Here is a 19,539-nt window from a genome sequence, read left to right on the forward strand (position 1 = left end):
GTTTCACATGTTTTGAATTAGTTCTATGAATCCGTTTTATTATAAATAATGAGTGGTTAAAAACATTATGACATGCAGTTAATAAAAAGAGCCAGTATGCAGTCTATATGTACAGTAAATGTCCATATACACGTACACTGACAAGCTTTCTCATACATAAAGAACCCAGCACAGTTCAGATGTGCATATGAAAACATAATTTGAAAAATTCTCAATTTCCCTGTGGCGAAAGCTTTTTGAGCAGCTGATTAAAGTTTGCATGAAATAATTCAGCTCTGTCATTGTGAAAATCCTTACAACAGCACATAGTGCACAGCTACACATTTCACCAAGTAAATGATATTAATCTTCCTGACAAGTTGATGTATTGGATATTAACTGATATATAGAAAAAGAAACTGCATGAATGCTAAAATATGTGGCTGGAAAAAAGTGCTGAATTCCTATGTTTCTGTTTGGCTCCAGATAAAGGACGCAAAGATTGTAAAAAGGCATATTTGCATGGTGAGCATCTGTTTGTCATATGCAGACCGCGAGCCATGTGGACAGGAGACGGAGAAAGAAAAACCAAATGAAAAAATAAGGTCAGGAAGAGGGGAGGAGATCAGGCTGGAGAGGGTGAAAGAAAGAATAGCTAGAAAAGTAGAGACGAAAATGAGACGATGACAGGACAAGAGAGTTCACTACCAAAAGCTGTCACACATAATATGCTCGCTCAGTGGCTAATACTGTCTATTACTGCATCCTCAGAGAACACCCTGTAAGTGTTTTCATTTAATATTTCAATTACCGCCTGAGCCTACAGCTTTCTGCCTCAGTGTGTGCTCTGGACTGAAAATCACTTTATGCTATGGATCATATCTTTGCAATACAGTGGTGCATTTATCTGATGAGTGCTTTAATATTCTTCATCTGACCTTTTCGGATTTATCTGTAAGCCGATTACCAGTGAAAACAAATTTCAAGATTATTTTAGGGACTTTGCTTTAATTGGAAGCTTTAGAAGCCCTCATTCATGTTTTCACCCCCAAAACATCAGTCACACTTCACACTAGTTCATCTACTTCATAGCTTTTCATAGCTTTTTCGGTCAACGCTATGTGGTCTCCTCACACCCTGTCAAATTATCACATTGAATGTGGCGATGAACTCACTGACATCAACTTACAGCGCAGGCACTTCACCTATTTTATTTCTGGACAAATTTCTGTTGCTGTTCATCTCCTTTCATCTGTAAACATTGAACTGATTGCTGAAAGTGTTTTGTTTCTGAAAATCCCATCTGATGCGAGGTGGCTCTCAAAGATTTTGGGAACCACCAGTGTGTGTTACCATGTTGCTTAGCAATGTTCCAATAAGCTCACTTTGGCGCAGCAGAGTTTTTGTATAAAGAAGAGCGAGGTGCTCGACGGCTGAGTATGTTATTTTTCAGTACCGTGGGCGTGTTTGACCCTTTGGACACACTGACAGTGGTGCTGAGTGAGTCAGGGGAAGGAAAAGAGAAACCTGCAGCAGAAAAGAGGAAAATCTGTGATGAGAAAAGAGCCTCATGGGAGGGAAAGGAAAGAATTAGAGGAGAGGAGCAGAAACGACCACAGGACTGACGTCAAAACACTGACTGGTACGGAGCTCAGACAAGTAAACACATTCCCACATCTCCAGCAAACATAAAAATCTACCGTACTTGAAATGCTTATATATCTAATTTATTATGTACATCAACTCTTCACCCCATGTGATAAACCCTCAGAGGAATGGTGGTGACTGAAACAGAAACTATTTAAGCAGTTTTTAGTGCAAACTGTTACAGTAAGTGGTGCAGAAATAAAATGTGTGTGTGCGTTTGGCCCGTGTGTGTGCCTTAACGGTCACCTTCACCTTCCTCTAAAGTCAATAAGAACTTGCGAAGATGCTGCCTCATGTACAGTAGCTGAGTGTTTGGTCCCTGGTTATTTAACCGTGACTGTGTGTGTGTGTGTGTGTGTGTGTCCATGCACGAATATGCTCGCCTAATGTACACAACTTCTCTCTTCAACACTCTAGTTTCACTTCTGTGTACTGCCCTTGCTGGCCTCTGTCACTTGGGCTCCTGTCAGTGATGTATGTGTGTGTGTGTGTGTGTGTGTGTGTGTGTGTTATGAGAGAGATGACAAAGCTGCGGCCAAATTGGAGAGGAGTTTGTATCAAGTTTGATACTGTCAAACTTGTCTGATTTATTTGGCATGCGATTCAGTATCTGATTGAAACTGAAGCTTGAAGCATGAGTGACTGCAATAATAATGTGTGTATTTTATGTCCACAAAGCTCACCACTTCAGTTGGTGTTGGGTCTTGTACTCTCTGTCCTCGGCAGCTCTCAGTTCATTGTACACCTGGAGGAGCTGTTGCCTCAGTTCAGTGACCTCAGTCTGAGGCTCCTCAGACGTGCTCTGCTCCTCTGTTCTCTCCACCTTCGCCTGCAGCCTCCGCAGCTCAGCACGACACCTCTTCGCCTCGTCCAGACGCTGGATCTCCGAGTCCTGGGCACTTTCAGATGAAACAATGATTTAAGTGATGTGATCTTACATTTACATAAAGAAGTAGACCAAAACCAGATAAAGGCAGTAGTCTGAATCCTTCTTTTCTTTGTATTCCACTGTTTAAGTAACGTCATAGAAGATAGAGAATCCTTTTCTACCTCCTTTCCAGACAAAGTGAAAATAAATTCAGCACAGCAGTGCAGTATAGTTTTTGATATTATAATTAATTGACAATCAAATGAATTTCATGATTCTTCTGTTAAGGAAACTGATCAATAACAGAAGGGTAAATCCACAAAAACGTACTTACTTCCTAAAGGCGAATTGATCTAAATAACCTTGACTCTTCTCTGAACACATTTTTTCCCCTAAAACATGTGGTACAATAACCTTGTAAATTGTTCTTTAGATGCTGATTTACATGATAGAGTTCTGACTACTGAGCTGGTTAAATTGTATGTGCGCATTCAGATTTCCCCCCCTCGTTTTCACAAGAAATTGTAGCCTCAAAAGTTAATTTCACTCCCCCCATTATGTGCCTTGGATGGTGATTTGGAGAATAATTGTTCAACCATGGATTTAATAACGCTTGAAAAGAATTATGCTTTGGGACACGTCTTTGACAGCAACAGTACCTCAGCCTGCAACAGTCAGTCGAATTGGTTGTACCTGCTTCTTTCTGCCTCGGCGAAACGTTTGCTTCCACCTCTTTGCTCAAGTCATTATTTCATTCTTGACTCCACTAAATGAGTTAGAAGTAATAAACCTATGAGTCTTCTGAAGCCAGGGGCTGGTGTCACAGATGCCACCACTGTGTTTTTACAACAGTGTATAACAGCGGCACACCTAGATCAGATAAGCAGTTAAAGACTTTTTCAAGGACATCCCAGTTGGACGCATTCTGACTTCAACACAGGTCTGATGTTTCTGCACGCACTTCTCTAATGTGCTGCCCTTGCAACTCTGTTGTCAAGCATTGCTTCAAAAGGGAAACAGGGAAACATACCACTTCAGAGTCTCCTGCAGTAGCCTGTAGCTGGCTTTCAGTTTGGCCACTTTGCTCTGGCTCATCTTGCCCTGTGACAACAGCTGAGGAATAGAAAGCAGGAATATTACCAATAATATGGGCATGAAAAACATTCTGTAAAGAAGGATATGCTCCAATATAAATGATGATAAAAACATTCCCCTGGTGTGAATCATCCACATCTGAGCAGTCCAGCTCCAGCCAGACTTTTCGGCAGCCCTAAACTGTCTGGCTTCATTCAGCTGAGCCGGCTACAGATTTCCCTGCATGGGTGTGCCATCTCAGGTTTCACTATTTCAGTGTCAGAGTTTATGACTTCAATAGAATATCAGTGTCAGAGTTTATGACTTTAATAGAATATCACATTAAGTGGAAATCTCTTGTTGGCGTTTTTTCCGGATAGAATATGCAATAGGCCATTATTGCCAGGAAACAGATATATTTCTGTCCTGTAAGCAATTTTGTGTAATATTGTTTAGTGATCAAATTTAATTCCAGAGGTTGAAAACTAGATCACGAGTGACCCAAAGAAGAGTTTTGGATTTTATGACAGTCAAAACTTTTTGCTTCTTCTTCAATATGCATAAATATTAGTTACTGTAAAAAAAAAAAAAGAAGAAAAAAAATCTTTCATATCTGTGTGGATTCACCAACTCCCAACTCTGAATAAACCTTTATCATCATAGTATCAGAACACCTTATCATGATAAGCAGAAAAAACAAACCTCCAACTATCTGCAGTCCCAGAGGGAGCAGAGTAATGATAGAAAATAGCCCATATATAATGATAAGTAACGGTATTTGTCAAGATTAAGAAAGGTACCATCAGGTATGAATGCTTTTAAAAAGTTGATTAAAAAAGCTGTGAGAACTTTTGCAAAAACAAAACAAGAGAGATGGCAAGGAAAAATATATCAGGTCAGAAATTTAGCAAACATGAGAAAATTATCTATACAGGCTGTTGTGAAGTTATTTCTCTCTGGGGTGAGGGTAGTTGTGTGTGTGCCACGGTGATAGAAACAGAGGACAGGTGTTGTTTCCCTCTTATCTTCAGAGCCAGGTTGGTAGAGTGGGGTGTAATGAGGGATAGCCTTGTCTGTATCAAAGAGCTGCAGGACTGAGGATATCTCAGGTCGGACTACGCAGCAGGTAATCTAACGGCAATGAACACACACAAATGGTCTGATTAGGCACACACACGCGTGCTGATAACTCCCTCCGAGTTCAAACATTAAGGATAACCGATTATATTTTTAGATTCATTCCATTATTTTGTTTATCTGGCTATTGTCAAATGCGCTTACAAGTGCAAGACCACGTTTCAAGGGCTGAAAGGACAGAGATATAAACGTTGTGAATGATGTAGATTAGGGCTTTTGTCAATATGATTTATTTTGGTGTTTTTCAGTCAGTTTGTGTTAGCGGTCACCCAAGGTCACCTCACTACACGGAAAACACCTGACTAGTATTACATGATCTGTGTTTAAAACATTAAGTACAGCTAAATCAGTCGCCCTTACAGATATTGAGCCAGTCATCTGGTCCTAATTGATGTCTAAACTGCAATTTTAACCAAGTAATCTAATACAAAGAAAAGCAGATTACAGGAACGTGAAATCATCTCATCATTGCCCTCAAACAAAAATAGCAATTTGAAACAGATTTTGAGGCTGAGTGACAATTTGGAAAAAGAGGTCAGTTCTGTGTTTTCAGCAGCATATACAGCATCCCAGTGATGCGACAGACATCCAAGCCATAACACTGGGCATTTATCTGAGAGAAGCAGCCTGAAGCGGTTTCAGGCAGCCCCTCTAAATTCTGGTGCCAAGACTTATCTTGAGCAGAATAGAGTATTGGAGGCTTTTACAGGGTGGCTGCATGAGGCTCACATGTGGCTGAGCATCTTTGAAGTGAGATAGAGACAATCACTGCAAGATATTCAAGCAGGCACATGGACATGCATACCTGACTATTTACGACCCTCATCCATCCACACACACACACACACAGACACACGTGTGCATAACTTTGGCGATACGAGCATGTGATCTGCGCTGCAGAGCACGTTTAAAACCTTCCAGTAATACGAGAGTGTGATGCAGCAGGTATGTGGAGTGTGTAACAAAAAGAAGCTGTGGGCTTTAATACGCCGCACCCTCGGGGAGAAAAATAATGACCACCACCACCACGAGGCACAACACTGTATTCCACTGGGTGATGGAGAGAACCATCTCTCTCTGTTTGTATCTCTACCTTCATGTCCTCATTTTGACTGTTTGAGTTGGAGTCGAGCCTACAGCCAGATTGAAACACTTTGTTAGAAGTTCTTTTGTGCTGTAATATTTTCCTTTCTGGAGTGTTCCTCCATCAGGGCTGAGAGCCACTTCTGGAAGTGAAATCAATTACTGAAACTGTGTCAGTTCTGTAGAAATATGACAAATGCATGACTAACGCCTTGGAAAAAAAAAATCCAATTACAGTACCCGTGGTTATGAATTACAGAATGTACTAAAACAATAGCCGTGGCCCACAAACACACAATCAGTGCCAAGTTAATGAAACCACAAGAACTTTTTAACAGGACTCCATGTAGGGTAACCCCCGGAGTGAGTGAAGCTTTGCTGTTATCTAGAATAAACAACTTTTAATCACTTTCATTTATTGATATAAAGATGCTCCATGAATTTACCTCATGTGTGAATAATGCCTGTGGGAAAGAACAAGTGCAATTTTATCTATGTCAATCTAAAAAGCACCACAAATAACCACATCTCCGATTCATTATTATCTGTGAAAACAAGTGTATTGTTTACTGGTGATTAATAAAGACTTGATTATCTCTTTTAAACAAACAGCGTAGACCACTTTATAAATCAGCGGTGACAATCATAGCGTGGTTGGTTTAAAATTGCTTTTGAATTTCCACATTTTGTTCACGCTACAGATGAAAAGAGGCTCTCAGGAAACCAGGGTGACACACGTCCCTCCGAAACAAGACACGGTAGCAGAATAAATAAGACCATTAAGTATAAGCTATGGTGTGCTGTTTGCTACATTTCACTAATAAAGCACTACTTAGCCATCGGAGCATATCTTCTCTAAATTGGATTGGCTTTATTCATTTTAATGTAGTGTGAAGTGTGCGCTCTGCAGGTGTATTGTGCTCGAAAGTTTAAATCAGATCAGGACAGAGTATTGGCAGGCGCTCAGTATTCATGGGTGTCAGTGTTCAGGGAAAACTGAATTTATTAGTCTCTAATGCTTAATTTGCAACATCCTCAGCGTGCCGTCTAAATCCGGAAAAAAAGCTGTTGCTAGAAATGAAAACAAACCCCTCTCTACAGTATTGTTGCTGCTGGTTAACCATGGACAGCGCCCATCTGACCCTTATAAGGACGTGGAGAGTGAGTGGCGCGGGTGAGCCAGGGTTTTTAGAGAGGTTTCAGAATCTGTAGTGTGTGAGGATGTGTCCTTTAAATGTTGTGAACATCTGAAACCACCAAAACAAAACATGTCAGTGTAAAAAGAGTTGAAGTGGACGTGTGACTGTGAGTCATTTTGCTCTTCAGGGAAATGAGCTGGCTTCAGAGGAAGGCAGGACGGCAGCATGCCCTGACTGCAGGAGGAAAGAACCTACCTTTTCTCTTTACCCCCCCCCACCCCACACTCTACCCCTCACCCCCCACTCCCATAATCTCTGTCCGCATCTCTGTTTTTTCACAATGCTGCTGATATGGTGTTTTGCATTACGCAATAGTCCTGCCCCTCCCATCCTCTATAACTCGGCACACTCTCTCTCTCTCTGCCCCTCTCCCTCCCTCCCTCCTTCACTCCCTCCCTCACTCGTCCTGATATTAATGACACAGCTATCTGAGGCAGCGGCAGTTCCCCTGCGCTCTCTCCCTCCTGCAGGCTGCGCTCATACACACACACACTCACTCTTAAACCAATAGGATACTGGACACTCATTCACAGACGCTACACCTACAGGAAATCTGCAGCTGCACACACACACACACACACACACACACACACTACTATACACACTTGCACACACTTTAAGTTTACATCAGAGGCAGTTGCTAACACTTTCACTTCACAGAGACTTATTTCTTCTTTACAAATCTCAAGCAGAAAAATGAGGACAATTTTGCTTTGCATCGGTGCCAGTCTCCTGCTCACAGCCACCCTGGTGCCGCGCGCCAGCCGGGCAGCGGACTTCACCGGCAACTCACACCAGAGATGGGATGCTAGAGGAGCTCACACTTCAGGATCTGAATCGAATACCCCCACCTCCTGCCCCGTTAAACTGAGACCCTCGGGCCAGTGCGGGGCAGAGGAGGAGGGGGACTGCCCGTACCAGATCACCTTACCTCCTCTCACCATCCAGCTGCCCAAGCAGTTCAGGCTGCTGGAGAAGACAATGAAGGAGTTGCAGAGCCTGAAGGAGGTGGTGAACAAGCTGAAGAGCGGGTGCCAGGAGTGCCGCGGGGCACGAGGCAGTGGAGCTTTTGGGCATCAGCAAGCAGACCAAGGACAGAGGGAAGGTGGGGAAGAATTGAGACTGGAACTGACAGGACAGGATCTGCAAGCTGGGTCCAGCCAAGAGGAGCGGGGAGATGGGATGATCCCTGGAGCTACAGTGGACGGTACTGGACTGGGACAAGGCACTCTGTTTGGGAGAATTACACCAAGCCCCAACAATATGCAGGAGATGCAGGTAAGACATTTAACACTTTTGGACAAAGTAATTTATTTCTCCAGACTTTTTCCTAGAGAATTATTTAAAATACTTGGTCAGCCTAATCCAAGTTAGGGTGGACAATACTTTATCTGATCTGGTCATATATAGAATAAAAATCAACAAGAATTTCCATGAAATCAATCAACTGTAAAATCCTTATCAACCCACAGTGAGCATGATTTAAAGGTCTACACACAAAGTCATATGGTGGTACTGCACCAGTTTCTCCATCTCCATCAAAACCATGTAAATTCACTGTGAGCCAGGATCATTTATCAGCCCTTTGAAGACTAATCTAAACAAACTAAACTGAAATGTGCTTTATAAACATTCGAGATATAAAGTCACTTAAATATGCCCGGGCAAATGTACCCATCTGGAATGTAAACTGACCAAATGTTAACAGACCTGTAAAGTCCTACCTGGCAGGAATCCACCAGGGAAAATTCCTGGTACTGTAAACAGGGTGGGGAGTCAGCCTTAGACACCGGCCAAATGGCAGTAAATTTTGCTCTGTCTGGTAAGCTTGTTGACTCTCACAGCCACTCTGGCAGACGGCCAACCATCACGCAGACCTGTTTCTATTCTAAAATTCAAATTGGCTGGTAAAACAATGCAGGAGACCCGGTGACTTCAGTAATCCACCTGCTTTGTATTCGGTGCACAGCAATAATCCCCCTCCCCTTCCCTCCCCTCCGCACTCCCCTCTTGCTCTGGCCCTTCCCAGGTGAAGCTCAATAGGATGTCAGCCAGCCTGCGCAACGCCAGGAGCCAGATCTCGGCTCTGCAGGGTCGTCTGGAGGGGCTCAACCTGCTCAACATGGACAACGTGCAGGCTATGGTAGACAGACGGGTGGAGAACATCACTGGAGTGGTCAACAAGCTCAGCTCCACCTGCACCACCCATTGCCCAGTACAGAATGCCCCTCAGTGTAAGCCTATACTTTTTGTAAGATTCATCTAGTTGCATTCTTTATTTTGTCTCTTGAATGCTCGAGCCCTTTCTTCTCTACCTCGTGCTCTGAAAGCCCTCTCCATCTTTTCAGCTATTTACCATATTCTCTTGCAACTCAAAAGTCCTTTCTCTGCATTTTCTATTGTTTTATTCTATTCTATCTTTGCTATTTCAAAGTTGTTTCTCCTCTCCTATCCTCGGCTCATGCATTTTTTGTAATCCCTCTGGGTATGATCAAGGAGCCTGGTCTCTATTCTTTTCTATTCCCACAAATTCACCACAGATGTTATTATGGTAATGAAATTCTGGCACACTCCAAACACATCCAGCAGTTTGGGTTGCTACGAGGTGAGTTTTTTTGGCGTAGGATCTATCCAATCAGAGCTAAGTGGACATGGCGACTTGTAATCACTACAAACAACCCAACTCTGGGTGGTCACCTTCACCCAATGAGGCCTGTCTTTCTGGGAAATGGGGAATAAAATCTTTCAGGCTGACAATGACCTCCTCAGCAGCACATAGTGATCTGTTGCGACATCCCTTCTCCCTTACAAACAGAGGAAAGAATAACATTACAAATTTTGGGTAGATGGTGTATAATATGAGAGAGGAAATTTCCCATCACTTTTAAAAGATGATACTGCAGTGAGTATCAACAAAAACATCCCATGTCAACAACTTAACTATAGTAGAACCTGTCTACCCACTGTAGCCATAGAAAAAAAATATACCATAACATAACTTAAAGCTGAGGTCATGCAATACATAAAGCAATATGACCACTAGGGTCAAAGTGAGAATTCACATTACCTCTTATATAACAAAATCAAGTGAGCGACATTCCTCTATGATGGTCCATACGCAGAAACTCAAAAAGAAAAGGGGAGGGGGAGAAAAGAGAGGGAGAGAGACAGATACTTGGCGCCTATGGTACCACATGATGCGAACATTTAGAAAATAAGCCTAAGGGAGTGGGATCTCATGATGGAGACTTATCAGCGGGGACTGGAAGCTAGCTAAGCATAACAGACATTCCACTTTACATTCGGTGTAAAAGCTTATTTGGATGAGGGCACAGTTGAAATGCGAGCCACTTTTCAGACTGAAGCTGAATAATATCCTGATTCTGCATGAGTGGATGTGACACTATATTGGGGCTTTTATGTGGAAAACAGATGTGAGCTTACTTCTAAGTAGATTAGCTGGGACAGTGGTGTGAAGGGAATACTAGTTTTTTTTCCACGTCTGCGTCTTTTCTTGCCTCTTTCTCCTTCAAACTCTCCTTCAGTTCCTGGTCCGTCTCCCTCATACATGTATCCTAAGCACATCTCTACAGCGTCTCTCCTTTCTGTTTCTTTTCTCCCTTGCTGAATGCCATTTTTCATTTATCGTCTCTTGCCCTAACTTTCTCTGTCTCCCTCTCTTTAATCCTCTTTCCTGGTACTCCCCCCCACACCCACCACCACACATCCCTCTCTTTTGCACTGGAGGTCATGCTCTTGAGTGCTCATTCCTGCATAAAACAACTAACTCTCATTATCTCGTCCTAACAACACAAGCAGTAATGTAGGCAGCTTTCCCAACATTAGTCACGGAGGGCACACAGGGTCAGTAACACTTGTCTTTGTACATCAGTCTGTCATGTTAAGTTCAAGGACCGACAAATTATTCTGCAAGTTAGGAAATGATGTCCGATGGCGTTTGAAGTGAATCTGAAGGCAGTAGACAAGAGACAGCTGTTACCATGGAAATATACCAAACCCTAATGATGAGACCTCCATAGTTTCACAATATGGGTATAAACAATGCAGTAATTGTTGTTTTACTCTAGTGATTCCTCTTAATGAAAAACAACATTAAAATCGGAGATAAACTGAAAACCTTTTTCTTGTATACCAGCGCAAAGAATTGACTATTCCATTTTTTACACACAGTGTTAATCGTCTTAATTCTTCATCTTAAAAACTAATACCAGATGCTGAATTAATATGCCCCTCTTGACTTGCCATTAATACTACACAGTGAAAAAGGCCTTGAGAGGAAAAAATGTTGTTTTCTGGTTGTTTATCACTGTCAAAAGTGCTTAGTGAAGCAATTCATGCCTAAATGGTTCCCTTGAATTCTCAATAAACTATCCAGCTGCCAAATTGTAGCTGAAATCATTAAAGAACTGTTAAACAGAGATTTGGACAAACCAAAATTAAAATTCTGTTTTCATCCTAAGCCAGGCAGGCAAGCGGACATAACACTTTAAAGAGATGTCATATGAGACAGATGTGTTTCTATCTAGAAGGGAGGCGGGAGCTGTAGTGATGGATCATTTGCAAGTAAATGTGAAGTATTCACACATGCGCAGGGGATTTAGAAAAGCAGCCGCAGTGGTACAGCTCATTAAGCCACACTACAGTTCAAACATTTACACTCCATGGGTTTGGAAAAGACATCTAAGGACACTCATTTAAAAAAAAAAAAAACACAAACTTTTTTTTTTCGTCCATTCAAACCCCTTTTGTTCCAAGCTAAAAACAAAAACAAACAAAACAAAAACTGATGAGGAAACATGTAGCTAATAAAACACTGACATTTTATACCCAAACATTTTAGGCCAGCGTGGGATTGCAATTCCACCATTAAGCAGGACTAATACGTTTGTCAAGATGCTTTTATCACTCACAGCTCACACATTTATTTCCTCCTCTTTGCCAATTCCCATCCCTGCTGCAGGAGCTAATCTTCACTTTCGCTCCTGGAAGATATATTGGGGCCTTCAGGTGAATGGACAGCAATTCATGTTGCTGTTCAGCTACGTTAAGTCAATTATTGACAAACGAGAATAAATGCCCGGTACGCTACATTGTCAGGAACTGCTTCTTTGCGATGTGATGACACAAGTTCCTAAAGGAAGGAGTGTTGCTTTCTGATGATAGTGTCATCACATTCAACCTGCCAGTGGTGTTGGGTTTCAGCTGTTTTTGTGGGAAAAGATTAAACTATCACTCTGAATACATGTTTCCTTCCATTACAGGGGCTAATCTTACATGAGTAGTTTTTCCAAAGCGTACTTCCTTGATAACACAGCTGTCTTCCTTTTATGTCAGTCATTTATTTGTTTAAGGTCAAACAAGCAGCGTGGTATTTAAGCAGTCAGTTTGTCAAATAATCATCTATAAAAATATGTCAGTCAAACTAGTGCAGTCACCTCAACAACAAGACAGCCAATCAGCTAACAGTGGGTAAGTGGCTGATATTAGAGTTATTTAGGTCAGGCACGGTGCCAGAGGTGGGGAGATGAGGTGGCTTTTGTTTGTCTAGGGACACCAGTGGACCGGTCAGACAGATGGGGACAAATGGAGAGAGGGAGATGTGAAGCGGGGATTTCACACAGACCGACTCTTTGAGTGAAGGAGACACTGAAAGAATTCACAGGTCAATACTTTGAATGCCAAGTGCAGACAGAGCTGTTAACGTGACAAGGATACATTTCAGCCTCACACTCGTCTCTTTCCATATGGAATGATCTATCATCTGCAGCCATTTTGCACCTGAGGTATTTTTGTGTAACGTGAAAGGAAAATGGATGGTTATCGACTCAAAGCGACCAAATTCATGTGGTGTTTTTCTTTTGTGCGCCATTTACCATCTCCTGTTTTAACCATGCAGGAGAGAAGAAAACTCAGCTCTAACCTTGTACTAATGTTACCATGACTGCACTCACTGCACACTATTTGCTCTCGATTTCTCCTCCCTGCACCTCAAGAAACATGGTGTTTGGTCCCCTGTGCTCCGAATGCACCACCCTCTCCCCACTCTATTATAATCTACTAAACCACTAAACAGATTTAACAGTATGACAAAACTGTATCAGAGCGTCAAACGCAGGAGGGGTCCACATGCTGCCTGCCCAATGTCAGGATGATTTAGGCCCCAGGTGCTGAATGTGCAGGGAGGGGGTACGCCCCTCTAATCCAGTTTTACACTTTCCCACGTTTTGACAGGTCTGTTCCTTTCAGTTCCCAAATGCTAACTGACAAGGGCTTTTGGACCTTGGTTTTGGGTTGGGTCAGTGGCCTGCAGCGCGGCACAGGGGACAGTAGTGAGAGGTAGAGGAATAAGTTGGAAGGGAATGAACTGTGGCAGTGGTGCAGCACAGGGGAAGGTCACTGACTTTTATCTACTGACAGTGGACTTTGTCCTTTCACTCCCTTTTTTCGTGTTGGAGTCCTCTGATTGACTTTCAGGGAAGGGACCCCATACTGAGAAACAAAGGAATAGACTGGGATGTTCTGAAATGATTACAGACAGACAGTATTTAGCGATACAAATGTTTTACGCTTCACGAAAATCTGAAATTTAGTGTGATTCACACACGGGATTGTTATGTTAAATCATGGGGAACAGCATTGTAACAAAAGACATCTCATTCTCTCTTCCTTTCTTCTGCCTTCCCCAGCCTCAGGGGCTGTTTCTATTACAGTCCCTTGGTTGAGTCGGGGGAAAAAAATGCCAGAGCAAAGTGAAAAGATTATCAAATGTCTGTAACATCGCCTTAAAATTGTCCTCTCTTCTTTTCTCTTTCTCCCTGTCACCGAACAGTCATCTTAGCCCCGCGGGACTGTTCAGACTACAATGTGCTGGAGACGAGGAAGAACGGTGTGTATCGCGTGACTCCTGATGCACGCAATGGGACGTTTGAGGTCTTCTGTGACATGGAGTCCTTTGGGGGCGGCTGGACTGTGATACAGCAGCGGCTCAACGGCTCTGTTAGTTTCAACCGCACCTGGACCGAGTATAAGAAGGGCTTTGGCAACCTCAGGTATTGGATTTCAATCTTTCCAAGGTTACTCTGTTGTGATAGGTCTTTAGTCATGTTTAGCATAGGGGGGAAAGATCTATTGGAACCAAAGCCTGTAATCAAGTCAATGTTATTTGTAGAGCCCAAATCAAAACTAATTTTCCACAAATGTCTTTACAATAAGGCACCCTCCACCCATACACCCATACATCTATAACCTCTGGGACATTACAACAGCTGGTGGTAATGTAATAAAGGTAACATTTTATGTAGTGTTTAACTAAAAAAGAGTTGGTTGGTTTGATTTACAAGTCAAAAGTGGTGCCATCTGTATGCAGGGCTGAAATAACACACGGGTAAAAGAGGGTGGAAATTAATTATCATCACAAATCTAGACTAGAAATGGTGATTTTAGTGTCTCTGGCCCATAAAAAAGGACAGTTGATGTTCTGGAGAACATTAAAGGGGATGTTGGCAGAAAAAAAAAACAGCACTGAGACAGTACAGCAAACTGGCAAATGCCTCACTACTGACTGGCCTTATACCAGTTAGAATATACCATTTCAGGAAAACAAGGGGGAGTGCTAGACTGATATAAACCGACAAATAAAGAATAACAAATAAAACCATCAAATCAACAATTAATTACTTCCTCTGTGAAAGCTGAAAATGATGCCAATGCACCTTCAGCTTCAACAGAAATTCAGTTGTACGCCTCCTCCCACAACACGCGAGCACCAAGACAATCACTCTAGAGACGGCCTAATGACGCACACCTGTTCTCACCACCGCTGATCGTTCACCACCTGTTTTCACTATCACTGATGGATCATCACGTGTAAAACAGCAAAACAAACATACATCACTACATTAGGTTTGACCTCATTTAACAGATCATAAACCTGTGAGCCAAAATTAATGATGAAAAAGAAACAAAAAGAATATTCAAATCTGGGAACAGGAGTACACACAGGGAGGCAGTCTTCTCATGATGATTTTTAGTTTAACCCAGGGTTTCTAACAGCTAATTTTCTCAGCCATCCTCTCTGCTCAGCTTTATATAGGAAATAACCATGACTACAGATTTAGTATTACCTCCCACTGAAAGAGTAATGTCTATTTTCAGCTTTATTTTACTGTCACACTACACTCCCCTTGCTTCCATTCCTTTCCTCCCCTGTGGCGATAAGTAAATTCATTTTAACCATATCAACCGTCTAATCAAGTGTACAAGAGAATGAGCTTGTTTGTAATCTACCCCTCATTTGTTCTGTACTATCCTCCCCCCTTCTTCTCTCTTGTTCTCTCCTGCAGAGGTGAGTTCTGGTTGGGTAATGACCATATCCACTTGCTGACAAAAGCTAAAGATATGATCCTGCGTATCGAGCTGGAGGACTTTGAGGGTGTACGGGAGTATGCGAAGTACGACCAGTTCTACGTGGCTAATGAATATCTACGCTACCGCCTGTCCATCAGCGGATACAGGTACAGTAGAATATATATATTCTGTGCATGCGTGTGTCATCAAATATTCATCAAGGACGCCAACATCTAATGTATATCGATGTGTCACTGTAGTGGGACCGCTGGGAACGCCATCAGTTTCAACAAGCACTTCAACCACGATCAGAAGTTCTTCTCCACGCCCGACCGTGACAACGACATGTACCCCTCCGGAAACTGCGGCGCCTACTACAGCTCTGGCTGGTGGTTCGATGCCTGCATGTCTGCCAACCTCAACGGGAAGTACTATCACAAGAGGTACAAAGGAGTCAGGAACGGGATCTTCTGGGGAACATGGCACAACATGTCAACAGAGTACTACCCCACAAACTACAGGCAGGCCTTCAAAACTGTCAAGATGATGATACGGCCCAAGAACTATGCTCCTTAGGAGGACAGCTAGACAGAGTATAGCTAGACAGATAGACAGACAGACACAAATAAAGACAAAGAAAATGGACGAACAACTAGACTCAGACACTCATAAACATGCACATAGTCATGCATTTGCACACATTTACACAGGCATACGTGTACACTGAAAACGTCGACAAGCCCTATAGCCCTATAGAAGTTTCAATGCAGTAATAACAAAAATAATTGTGAAAACATTTAACTGTGCTGTCCGACTATAGTGAGTGTGGCCTTCAAAACGTTTTATTAAAATGATAATAATAAAAAACGATGGACTGTGAACGACGATGGACTAATAAAAAACACCACAAATGCAGTGTAAAGGGCACCCTCCTACAGCGGCCATAATATTATATGGAGGGTTGCCATGAGAGATTCTTCACTTTTTTTCTGATATTTCTCCACTTTCTGTCCTGTTGCCCTCCCACTATAAACCCAGCCAGGACACAGCACAGCACATAGTAGTAGTAAAAACTAATGAGCTATCATTTCTCTCCACTCCAAATGATTTCACAATTAACAGCAGCCACTGAAGTGAGTTATGTGAGAGCTGATGATACATTTTTGAGTGGGTCAAAAATTCTTTGATAAAGACTTCATCTTAGGGAAAGTCAAACTGATAAAAAAAACAACAACCTACAAGCAGTGATACACAGCCCTCCATGGGCAGTGGTTAATCTTAATCTTCTTGGTCGTCATTTATTTGATTACATTAGGACACTCTGCAGGATGGATCATCGTTCTATATGTTATAAAACACCCACATATAAATTTGGAGCCTGAGATAAATTTCTATTGGGTCATTCATAAGTACGTTCTGCACTATGGATGTTTTCATAAATTCTACTTGACACGAGCCACAGAGCAGGTCACTGCTGCAAGAAAAAAACAAAACAAAACAAAAAAAACGGTTCAAATTGTTTTTCCACCCATAGCTCTGTGTGCATTGAACTACTGCGCATCTCTTGATGCTGATGCCATACACCAGTTTCCATGTGTAAAAAAAGAAAAGAAAAAAAAAACAACCTTCCTGACTCATCACTTGTACAATACTGCCGCCTAATGTTAGAAAACTGTATAGCATCATTATATCCATTTTATACACACTGTGAATTGGAAGGATGGGAAAAGAAATGTTTCACTTTAAGGATGTGTACAGTATTTATTTTATTTTGTGAGGTTATGATAGCTTTTATATAAATACATAGGTCATACAGTACAAAGTCTAATGATTGTTGGTATATGAACAGTGATAAAGACTGTGCATTATTGTGACCATTCATAGTAAATATGTGTGTATTTGGAGCTTTGTGTGTGTACAATATTGATCTTTTCTATCATTCATATTCAACTGTCATGCCAAGATGCAGTTTTTATATCAAAAAATGAATAAAGTTCTAACTACATGGCTGTGTACATTGCAGTGTTTGGCAGAGTTAAACCATATGGTTGGCTACTTTCAAAGCATCTTTTGTACTGGAATCACCTTTCAGTAAATGTATACAAAAATGTATACAATTTAAGCATGAGTATCCACGAGAAAAATCTCTAGTACCTAGGGCTATCTGGAGCCTGTAAAAATGGAGGTATGAGGCGCTGCATGCCCATCATAAATGGGTTAATGAGATGTTCATTCAATAAAGCAACTCAATAAAAGAATGAGTTCATATCAGCTTCACAGAAGATAAATGATCAAATTGTGGGTCTGTGACTTTAATGTCTGTTTACTGTATGTGACGAACAAGTTAATAAAAAAGTATTGTGCTCATCCACGTTATGATTTCAAGTTCCAAGTATTCACTTTTGTTTAAACATAAAAAAGCATTTAAAACTTTTGAACCTTGTGAGGCACATAAATCCATTTACAGTACAGTGCCGAGGTCTACTCTAAACATCAGTTTAGATGGAAAATAAATTGTTCCATAATACACTGTATGATCTTTTGAAAGCATTCACAATATTTTACATGATTTAGGTAATTACAGTAAATACTGTCACTGCTCCAACAAAAGTAAGATTTGTCTTCCCAATGAAAGCTCTAAAATGCCATTATCATTAAACATTTATGAGTCTTACCTCATCTAGGCACTGGAAAGCAGGAGTAGCAGAAACATCAGTGCTGGCAGAGGGCTGCTCCTCTGGGAGTGAAGCATCAGGTGCGAGGGCAAACAGTGGGGCGTCCTCTCTTCTCTTTGTTCTCTTCCCCTCCTCCTCTTGTTCCTCCATGTCCTCTTCTCCTCCACTGGGAGGCCTGCTATACTGCTGCTCAGACAGACTCACTAATGACCCATCAATTTATTGATGACAGGTAGATTAATGTTGGAAGAAAAGGGAGAAAGAGCAATACAGTCATGAGACAGAATACATGGTTAAATGATGCTTCACAGACATCAGCGACTGGCTATGTGGGCTCCATATCTTAAGATAGGCTATGCAGTACATGGTGTCTGTAATTTCCCCAGAGGAGAGTTACTCCAAAATGTAATTCAGTAGAAAGGTCACAGGGTGGTTTGGTGCAAAAAAAAGTATTGCTAGTACTCAGAGCCTGGAGCACACGAGTTGTTTGAGAAACAATTCAATTATAAACGGTGTGGTTTTAAGTTTGGAGCCAAAACAATGACATTTCAATTCAGGAGTTGAGCAACTATAGTCTTTTCTAAACGCACTAAGAGGTCAATAGTAACAATGGAGATAAACAATGAATAGTTCCCGCAACTCACATTTTAATAGGCCCTGTACAGTAAATATGTATGGTTCATAAACCCACATTAAATACTGACAGATCCCTCTTCGTGTCAAAACAAAACAAACACATTTTCCCCTATAAAAGTTCTCTACTAGGCTGATTTATACTTTCGTCCCCTAAACCACGACGCTTTAGCCACTTCAAACCTACACTTCAGCTAACGCGTAGCTAAATACAACGTTAGCTCCCTCTGCACTTGTGTTGTGTGTTTGCTAAACAGACAAACAAACATTTCTGAAAAAAAAAAGTCGTACTTCTTGACACTAGGTTTCACCCACGTCTTCAAGACTCCGTCCTCCGTCCTTTAGTCCGCTAAAGCTACGAGGCCAGAAGACTGTAAATGCTGGGTCGTTTAATTACAACCACTGCTCCAGTTAGCAAAACCAAATCACTGATTCCCCTGGAGTTGGTTGAGTGGTTGTGGTTACTATAGCAACGACGCAACATTACGTCCCTAGTTAAGTCAGGTGAATTCTCTTTACTTGTCTCTTCACATTGTTTGTTTACAGTTTTACATCTATATTTAGCTTTCGTTCCTTAAGGTTGTAGCAGATAATATTCAAATAAGTAAAATTAAAAATTTAAATTAAAAAAAAATCATTTTACACTTGCAGTAGGCTACTTTCCCAGCAGATGGCGCTAAATAGTAATTTACCTGACTTCAGCACACTCTCAACACATGTCATGCATTGGCAACACTAAACAGCATCAAATGCCAGCTGGCTGAGTGCATCAGATGACTGAGCACTGAAATAAAAGTATAATCAACTGACCTGGATCCAAGGTGAAAACTATGGTGGTGATGCAACACTGCTGTTCCCCTTACAGCTTTTTTCCCAC

The 19,539-nt window shown here is 41.7% G+C and overlaps 2 protein-coding genes across 4 annotated transcripts in view; one reads left to right on the top strand and one right to left on the bottom strand.

The window, feature by feature from the left end:
* The window catches only part of ccdc146 (coiled-coil domain containing 146), a 47,322-nt gene extending 28,233 nt beyond the window's left edge, over positions 1 to 19,089 (bottom strand). Inside the window, exons 1-4 of one of the 3 annotated variants that reach the window (XM_085769811.1) lie at positions 18,954 to 19,089; positions 18,030 to 18,232; positions 3,525 to 3,607; positions 2,310 to 2,525 (exon numbers count right to left, since the gene is read on the bottom strand). In XM_085769811.1, the coding sequence (XP_085625937.1) occupies positions 2,310 to 2,525; positions 3,525 to 3,607; positions 18,030 to 18,232; position 18,954 (503 nt within the window). In that variant the 5' untranslated portion in view covers positions 18,955 to 19,089. Of the gene's footprint in view, positions 1 to 2,309; positions 2,526 to 3,524; positions 3,608 to 8,711; positions 8,958 to 18,029; positions 18,233 to 18,953 lie in introns of those variants that run through there. The other 2 variants (XM_085769812.1, XM_085769814.1) reach the window with 2 other exon arrangements.
* Positions 7,429 to 16,978, top strand: fgl2a (fibrinogen-like 2a). Its single transcript, XM_085769815.1, has 5 exons — positions 7,429 to 8,265; positions 9,017 to 9,221; positions 13,838 to 14,057; positions 15,351 to 15,521; positions 15,615 to 16,978. Exons 1-5 carry the CDS (start codon positions 7,684 to 7,686, stop codon positions 15,928 to 15,930), a joined length of 1,494 nt encoding a protein of 497 aa, XP_085625941.1. The 5' UTR covers positions 7,429 to 7,683; the 3' UTR covers positions 15,931 to 16,978.
* Positions 19,090 to 19,539: the final 450 nt, after the last annotated feature.

Source organism: Trachurus japonicus, chromosome 23, assembly GCF_045865225.1.
Source record: "Trachurus japonicus isolate A0001 chromosome 23, Traja_1.0".
NCBI classification, from domain to species: domain Eukaryota; kingdom Metazoa; phylum Chordata; class Actinopteri; order Carangiformes; family Carangidae; genus Trachurus; species Trachurus japonicus.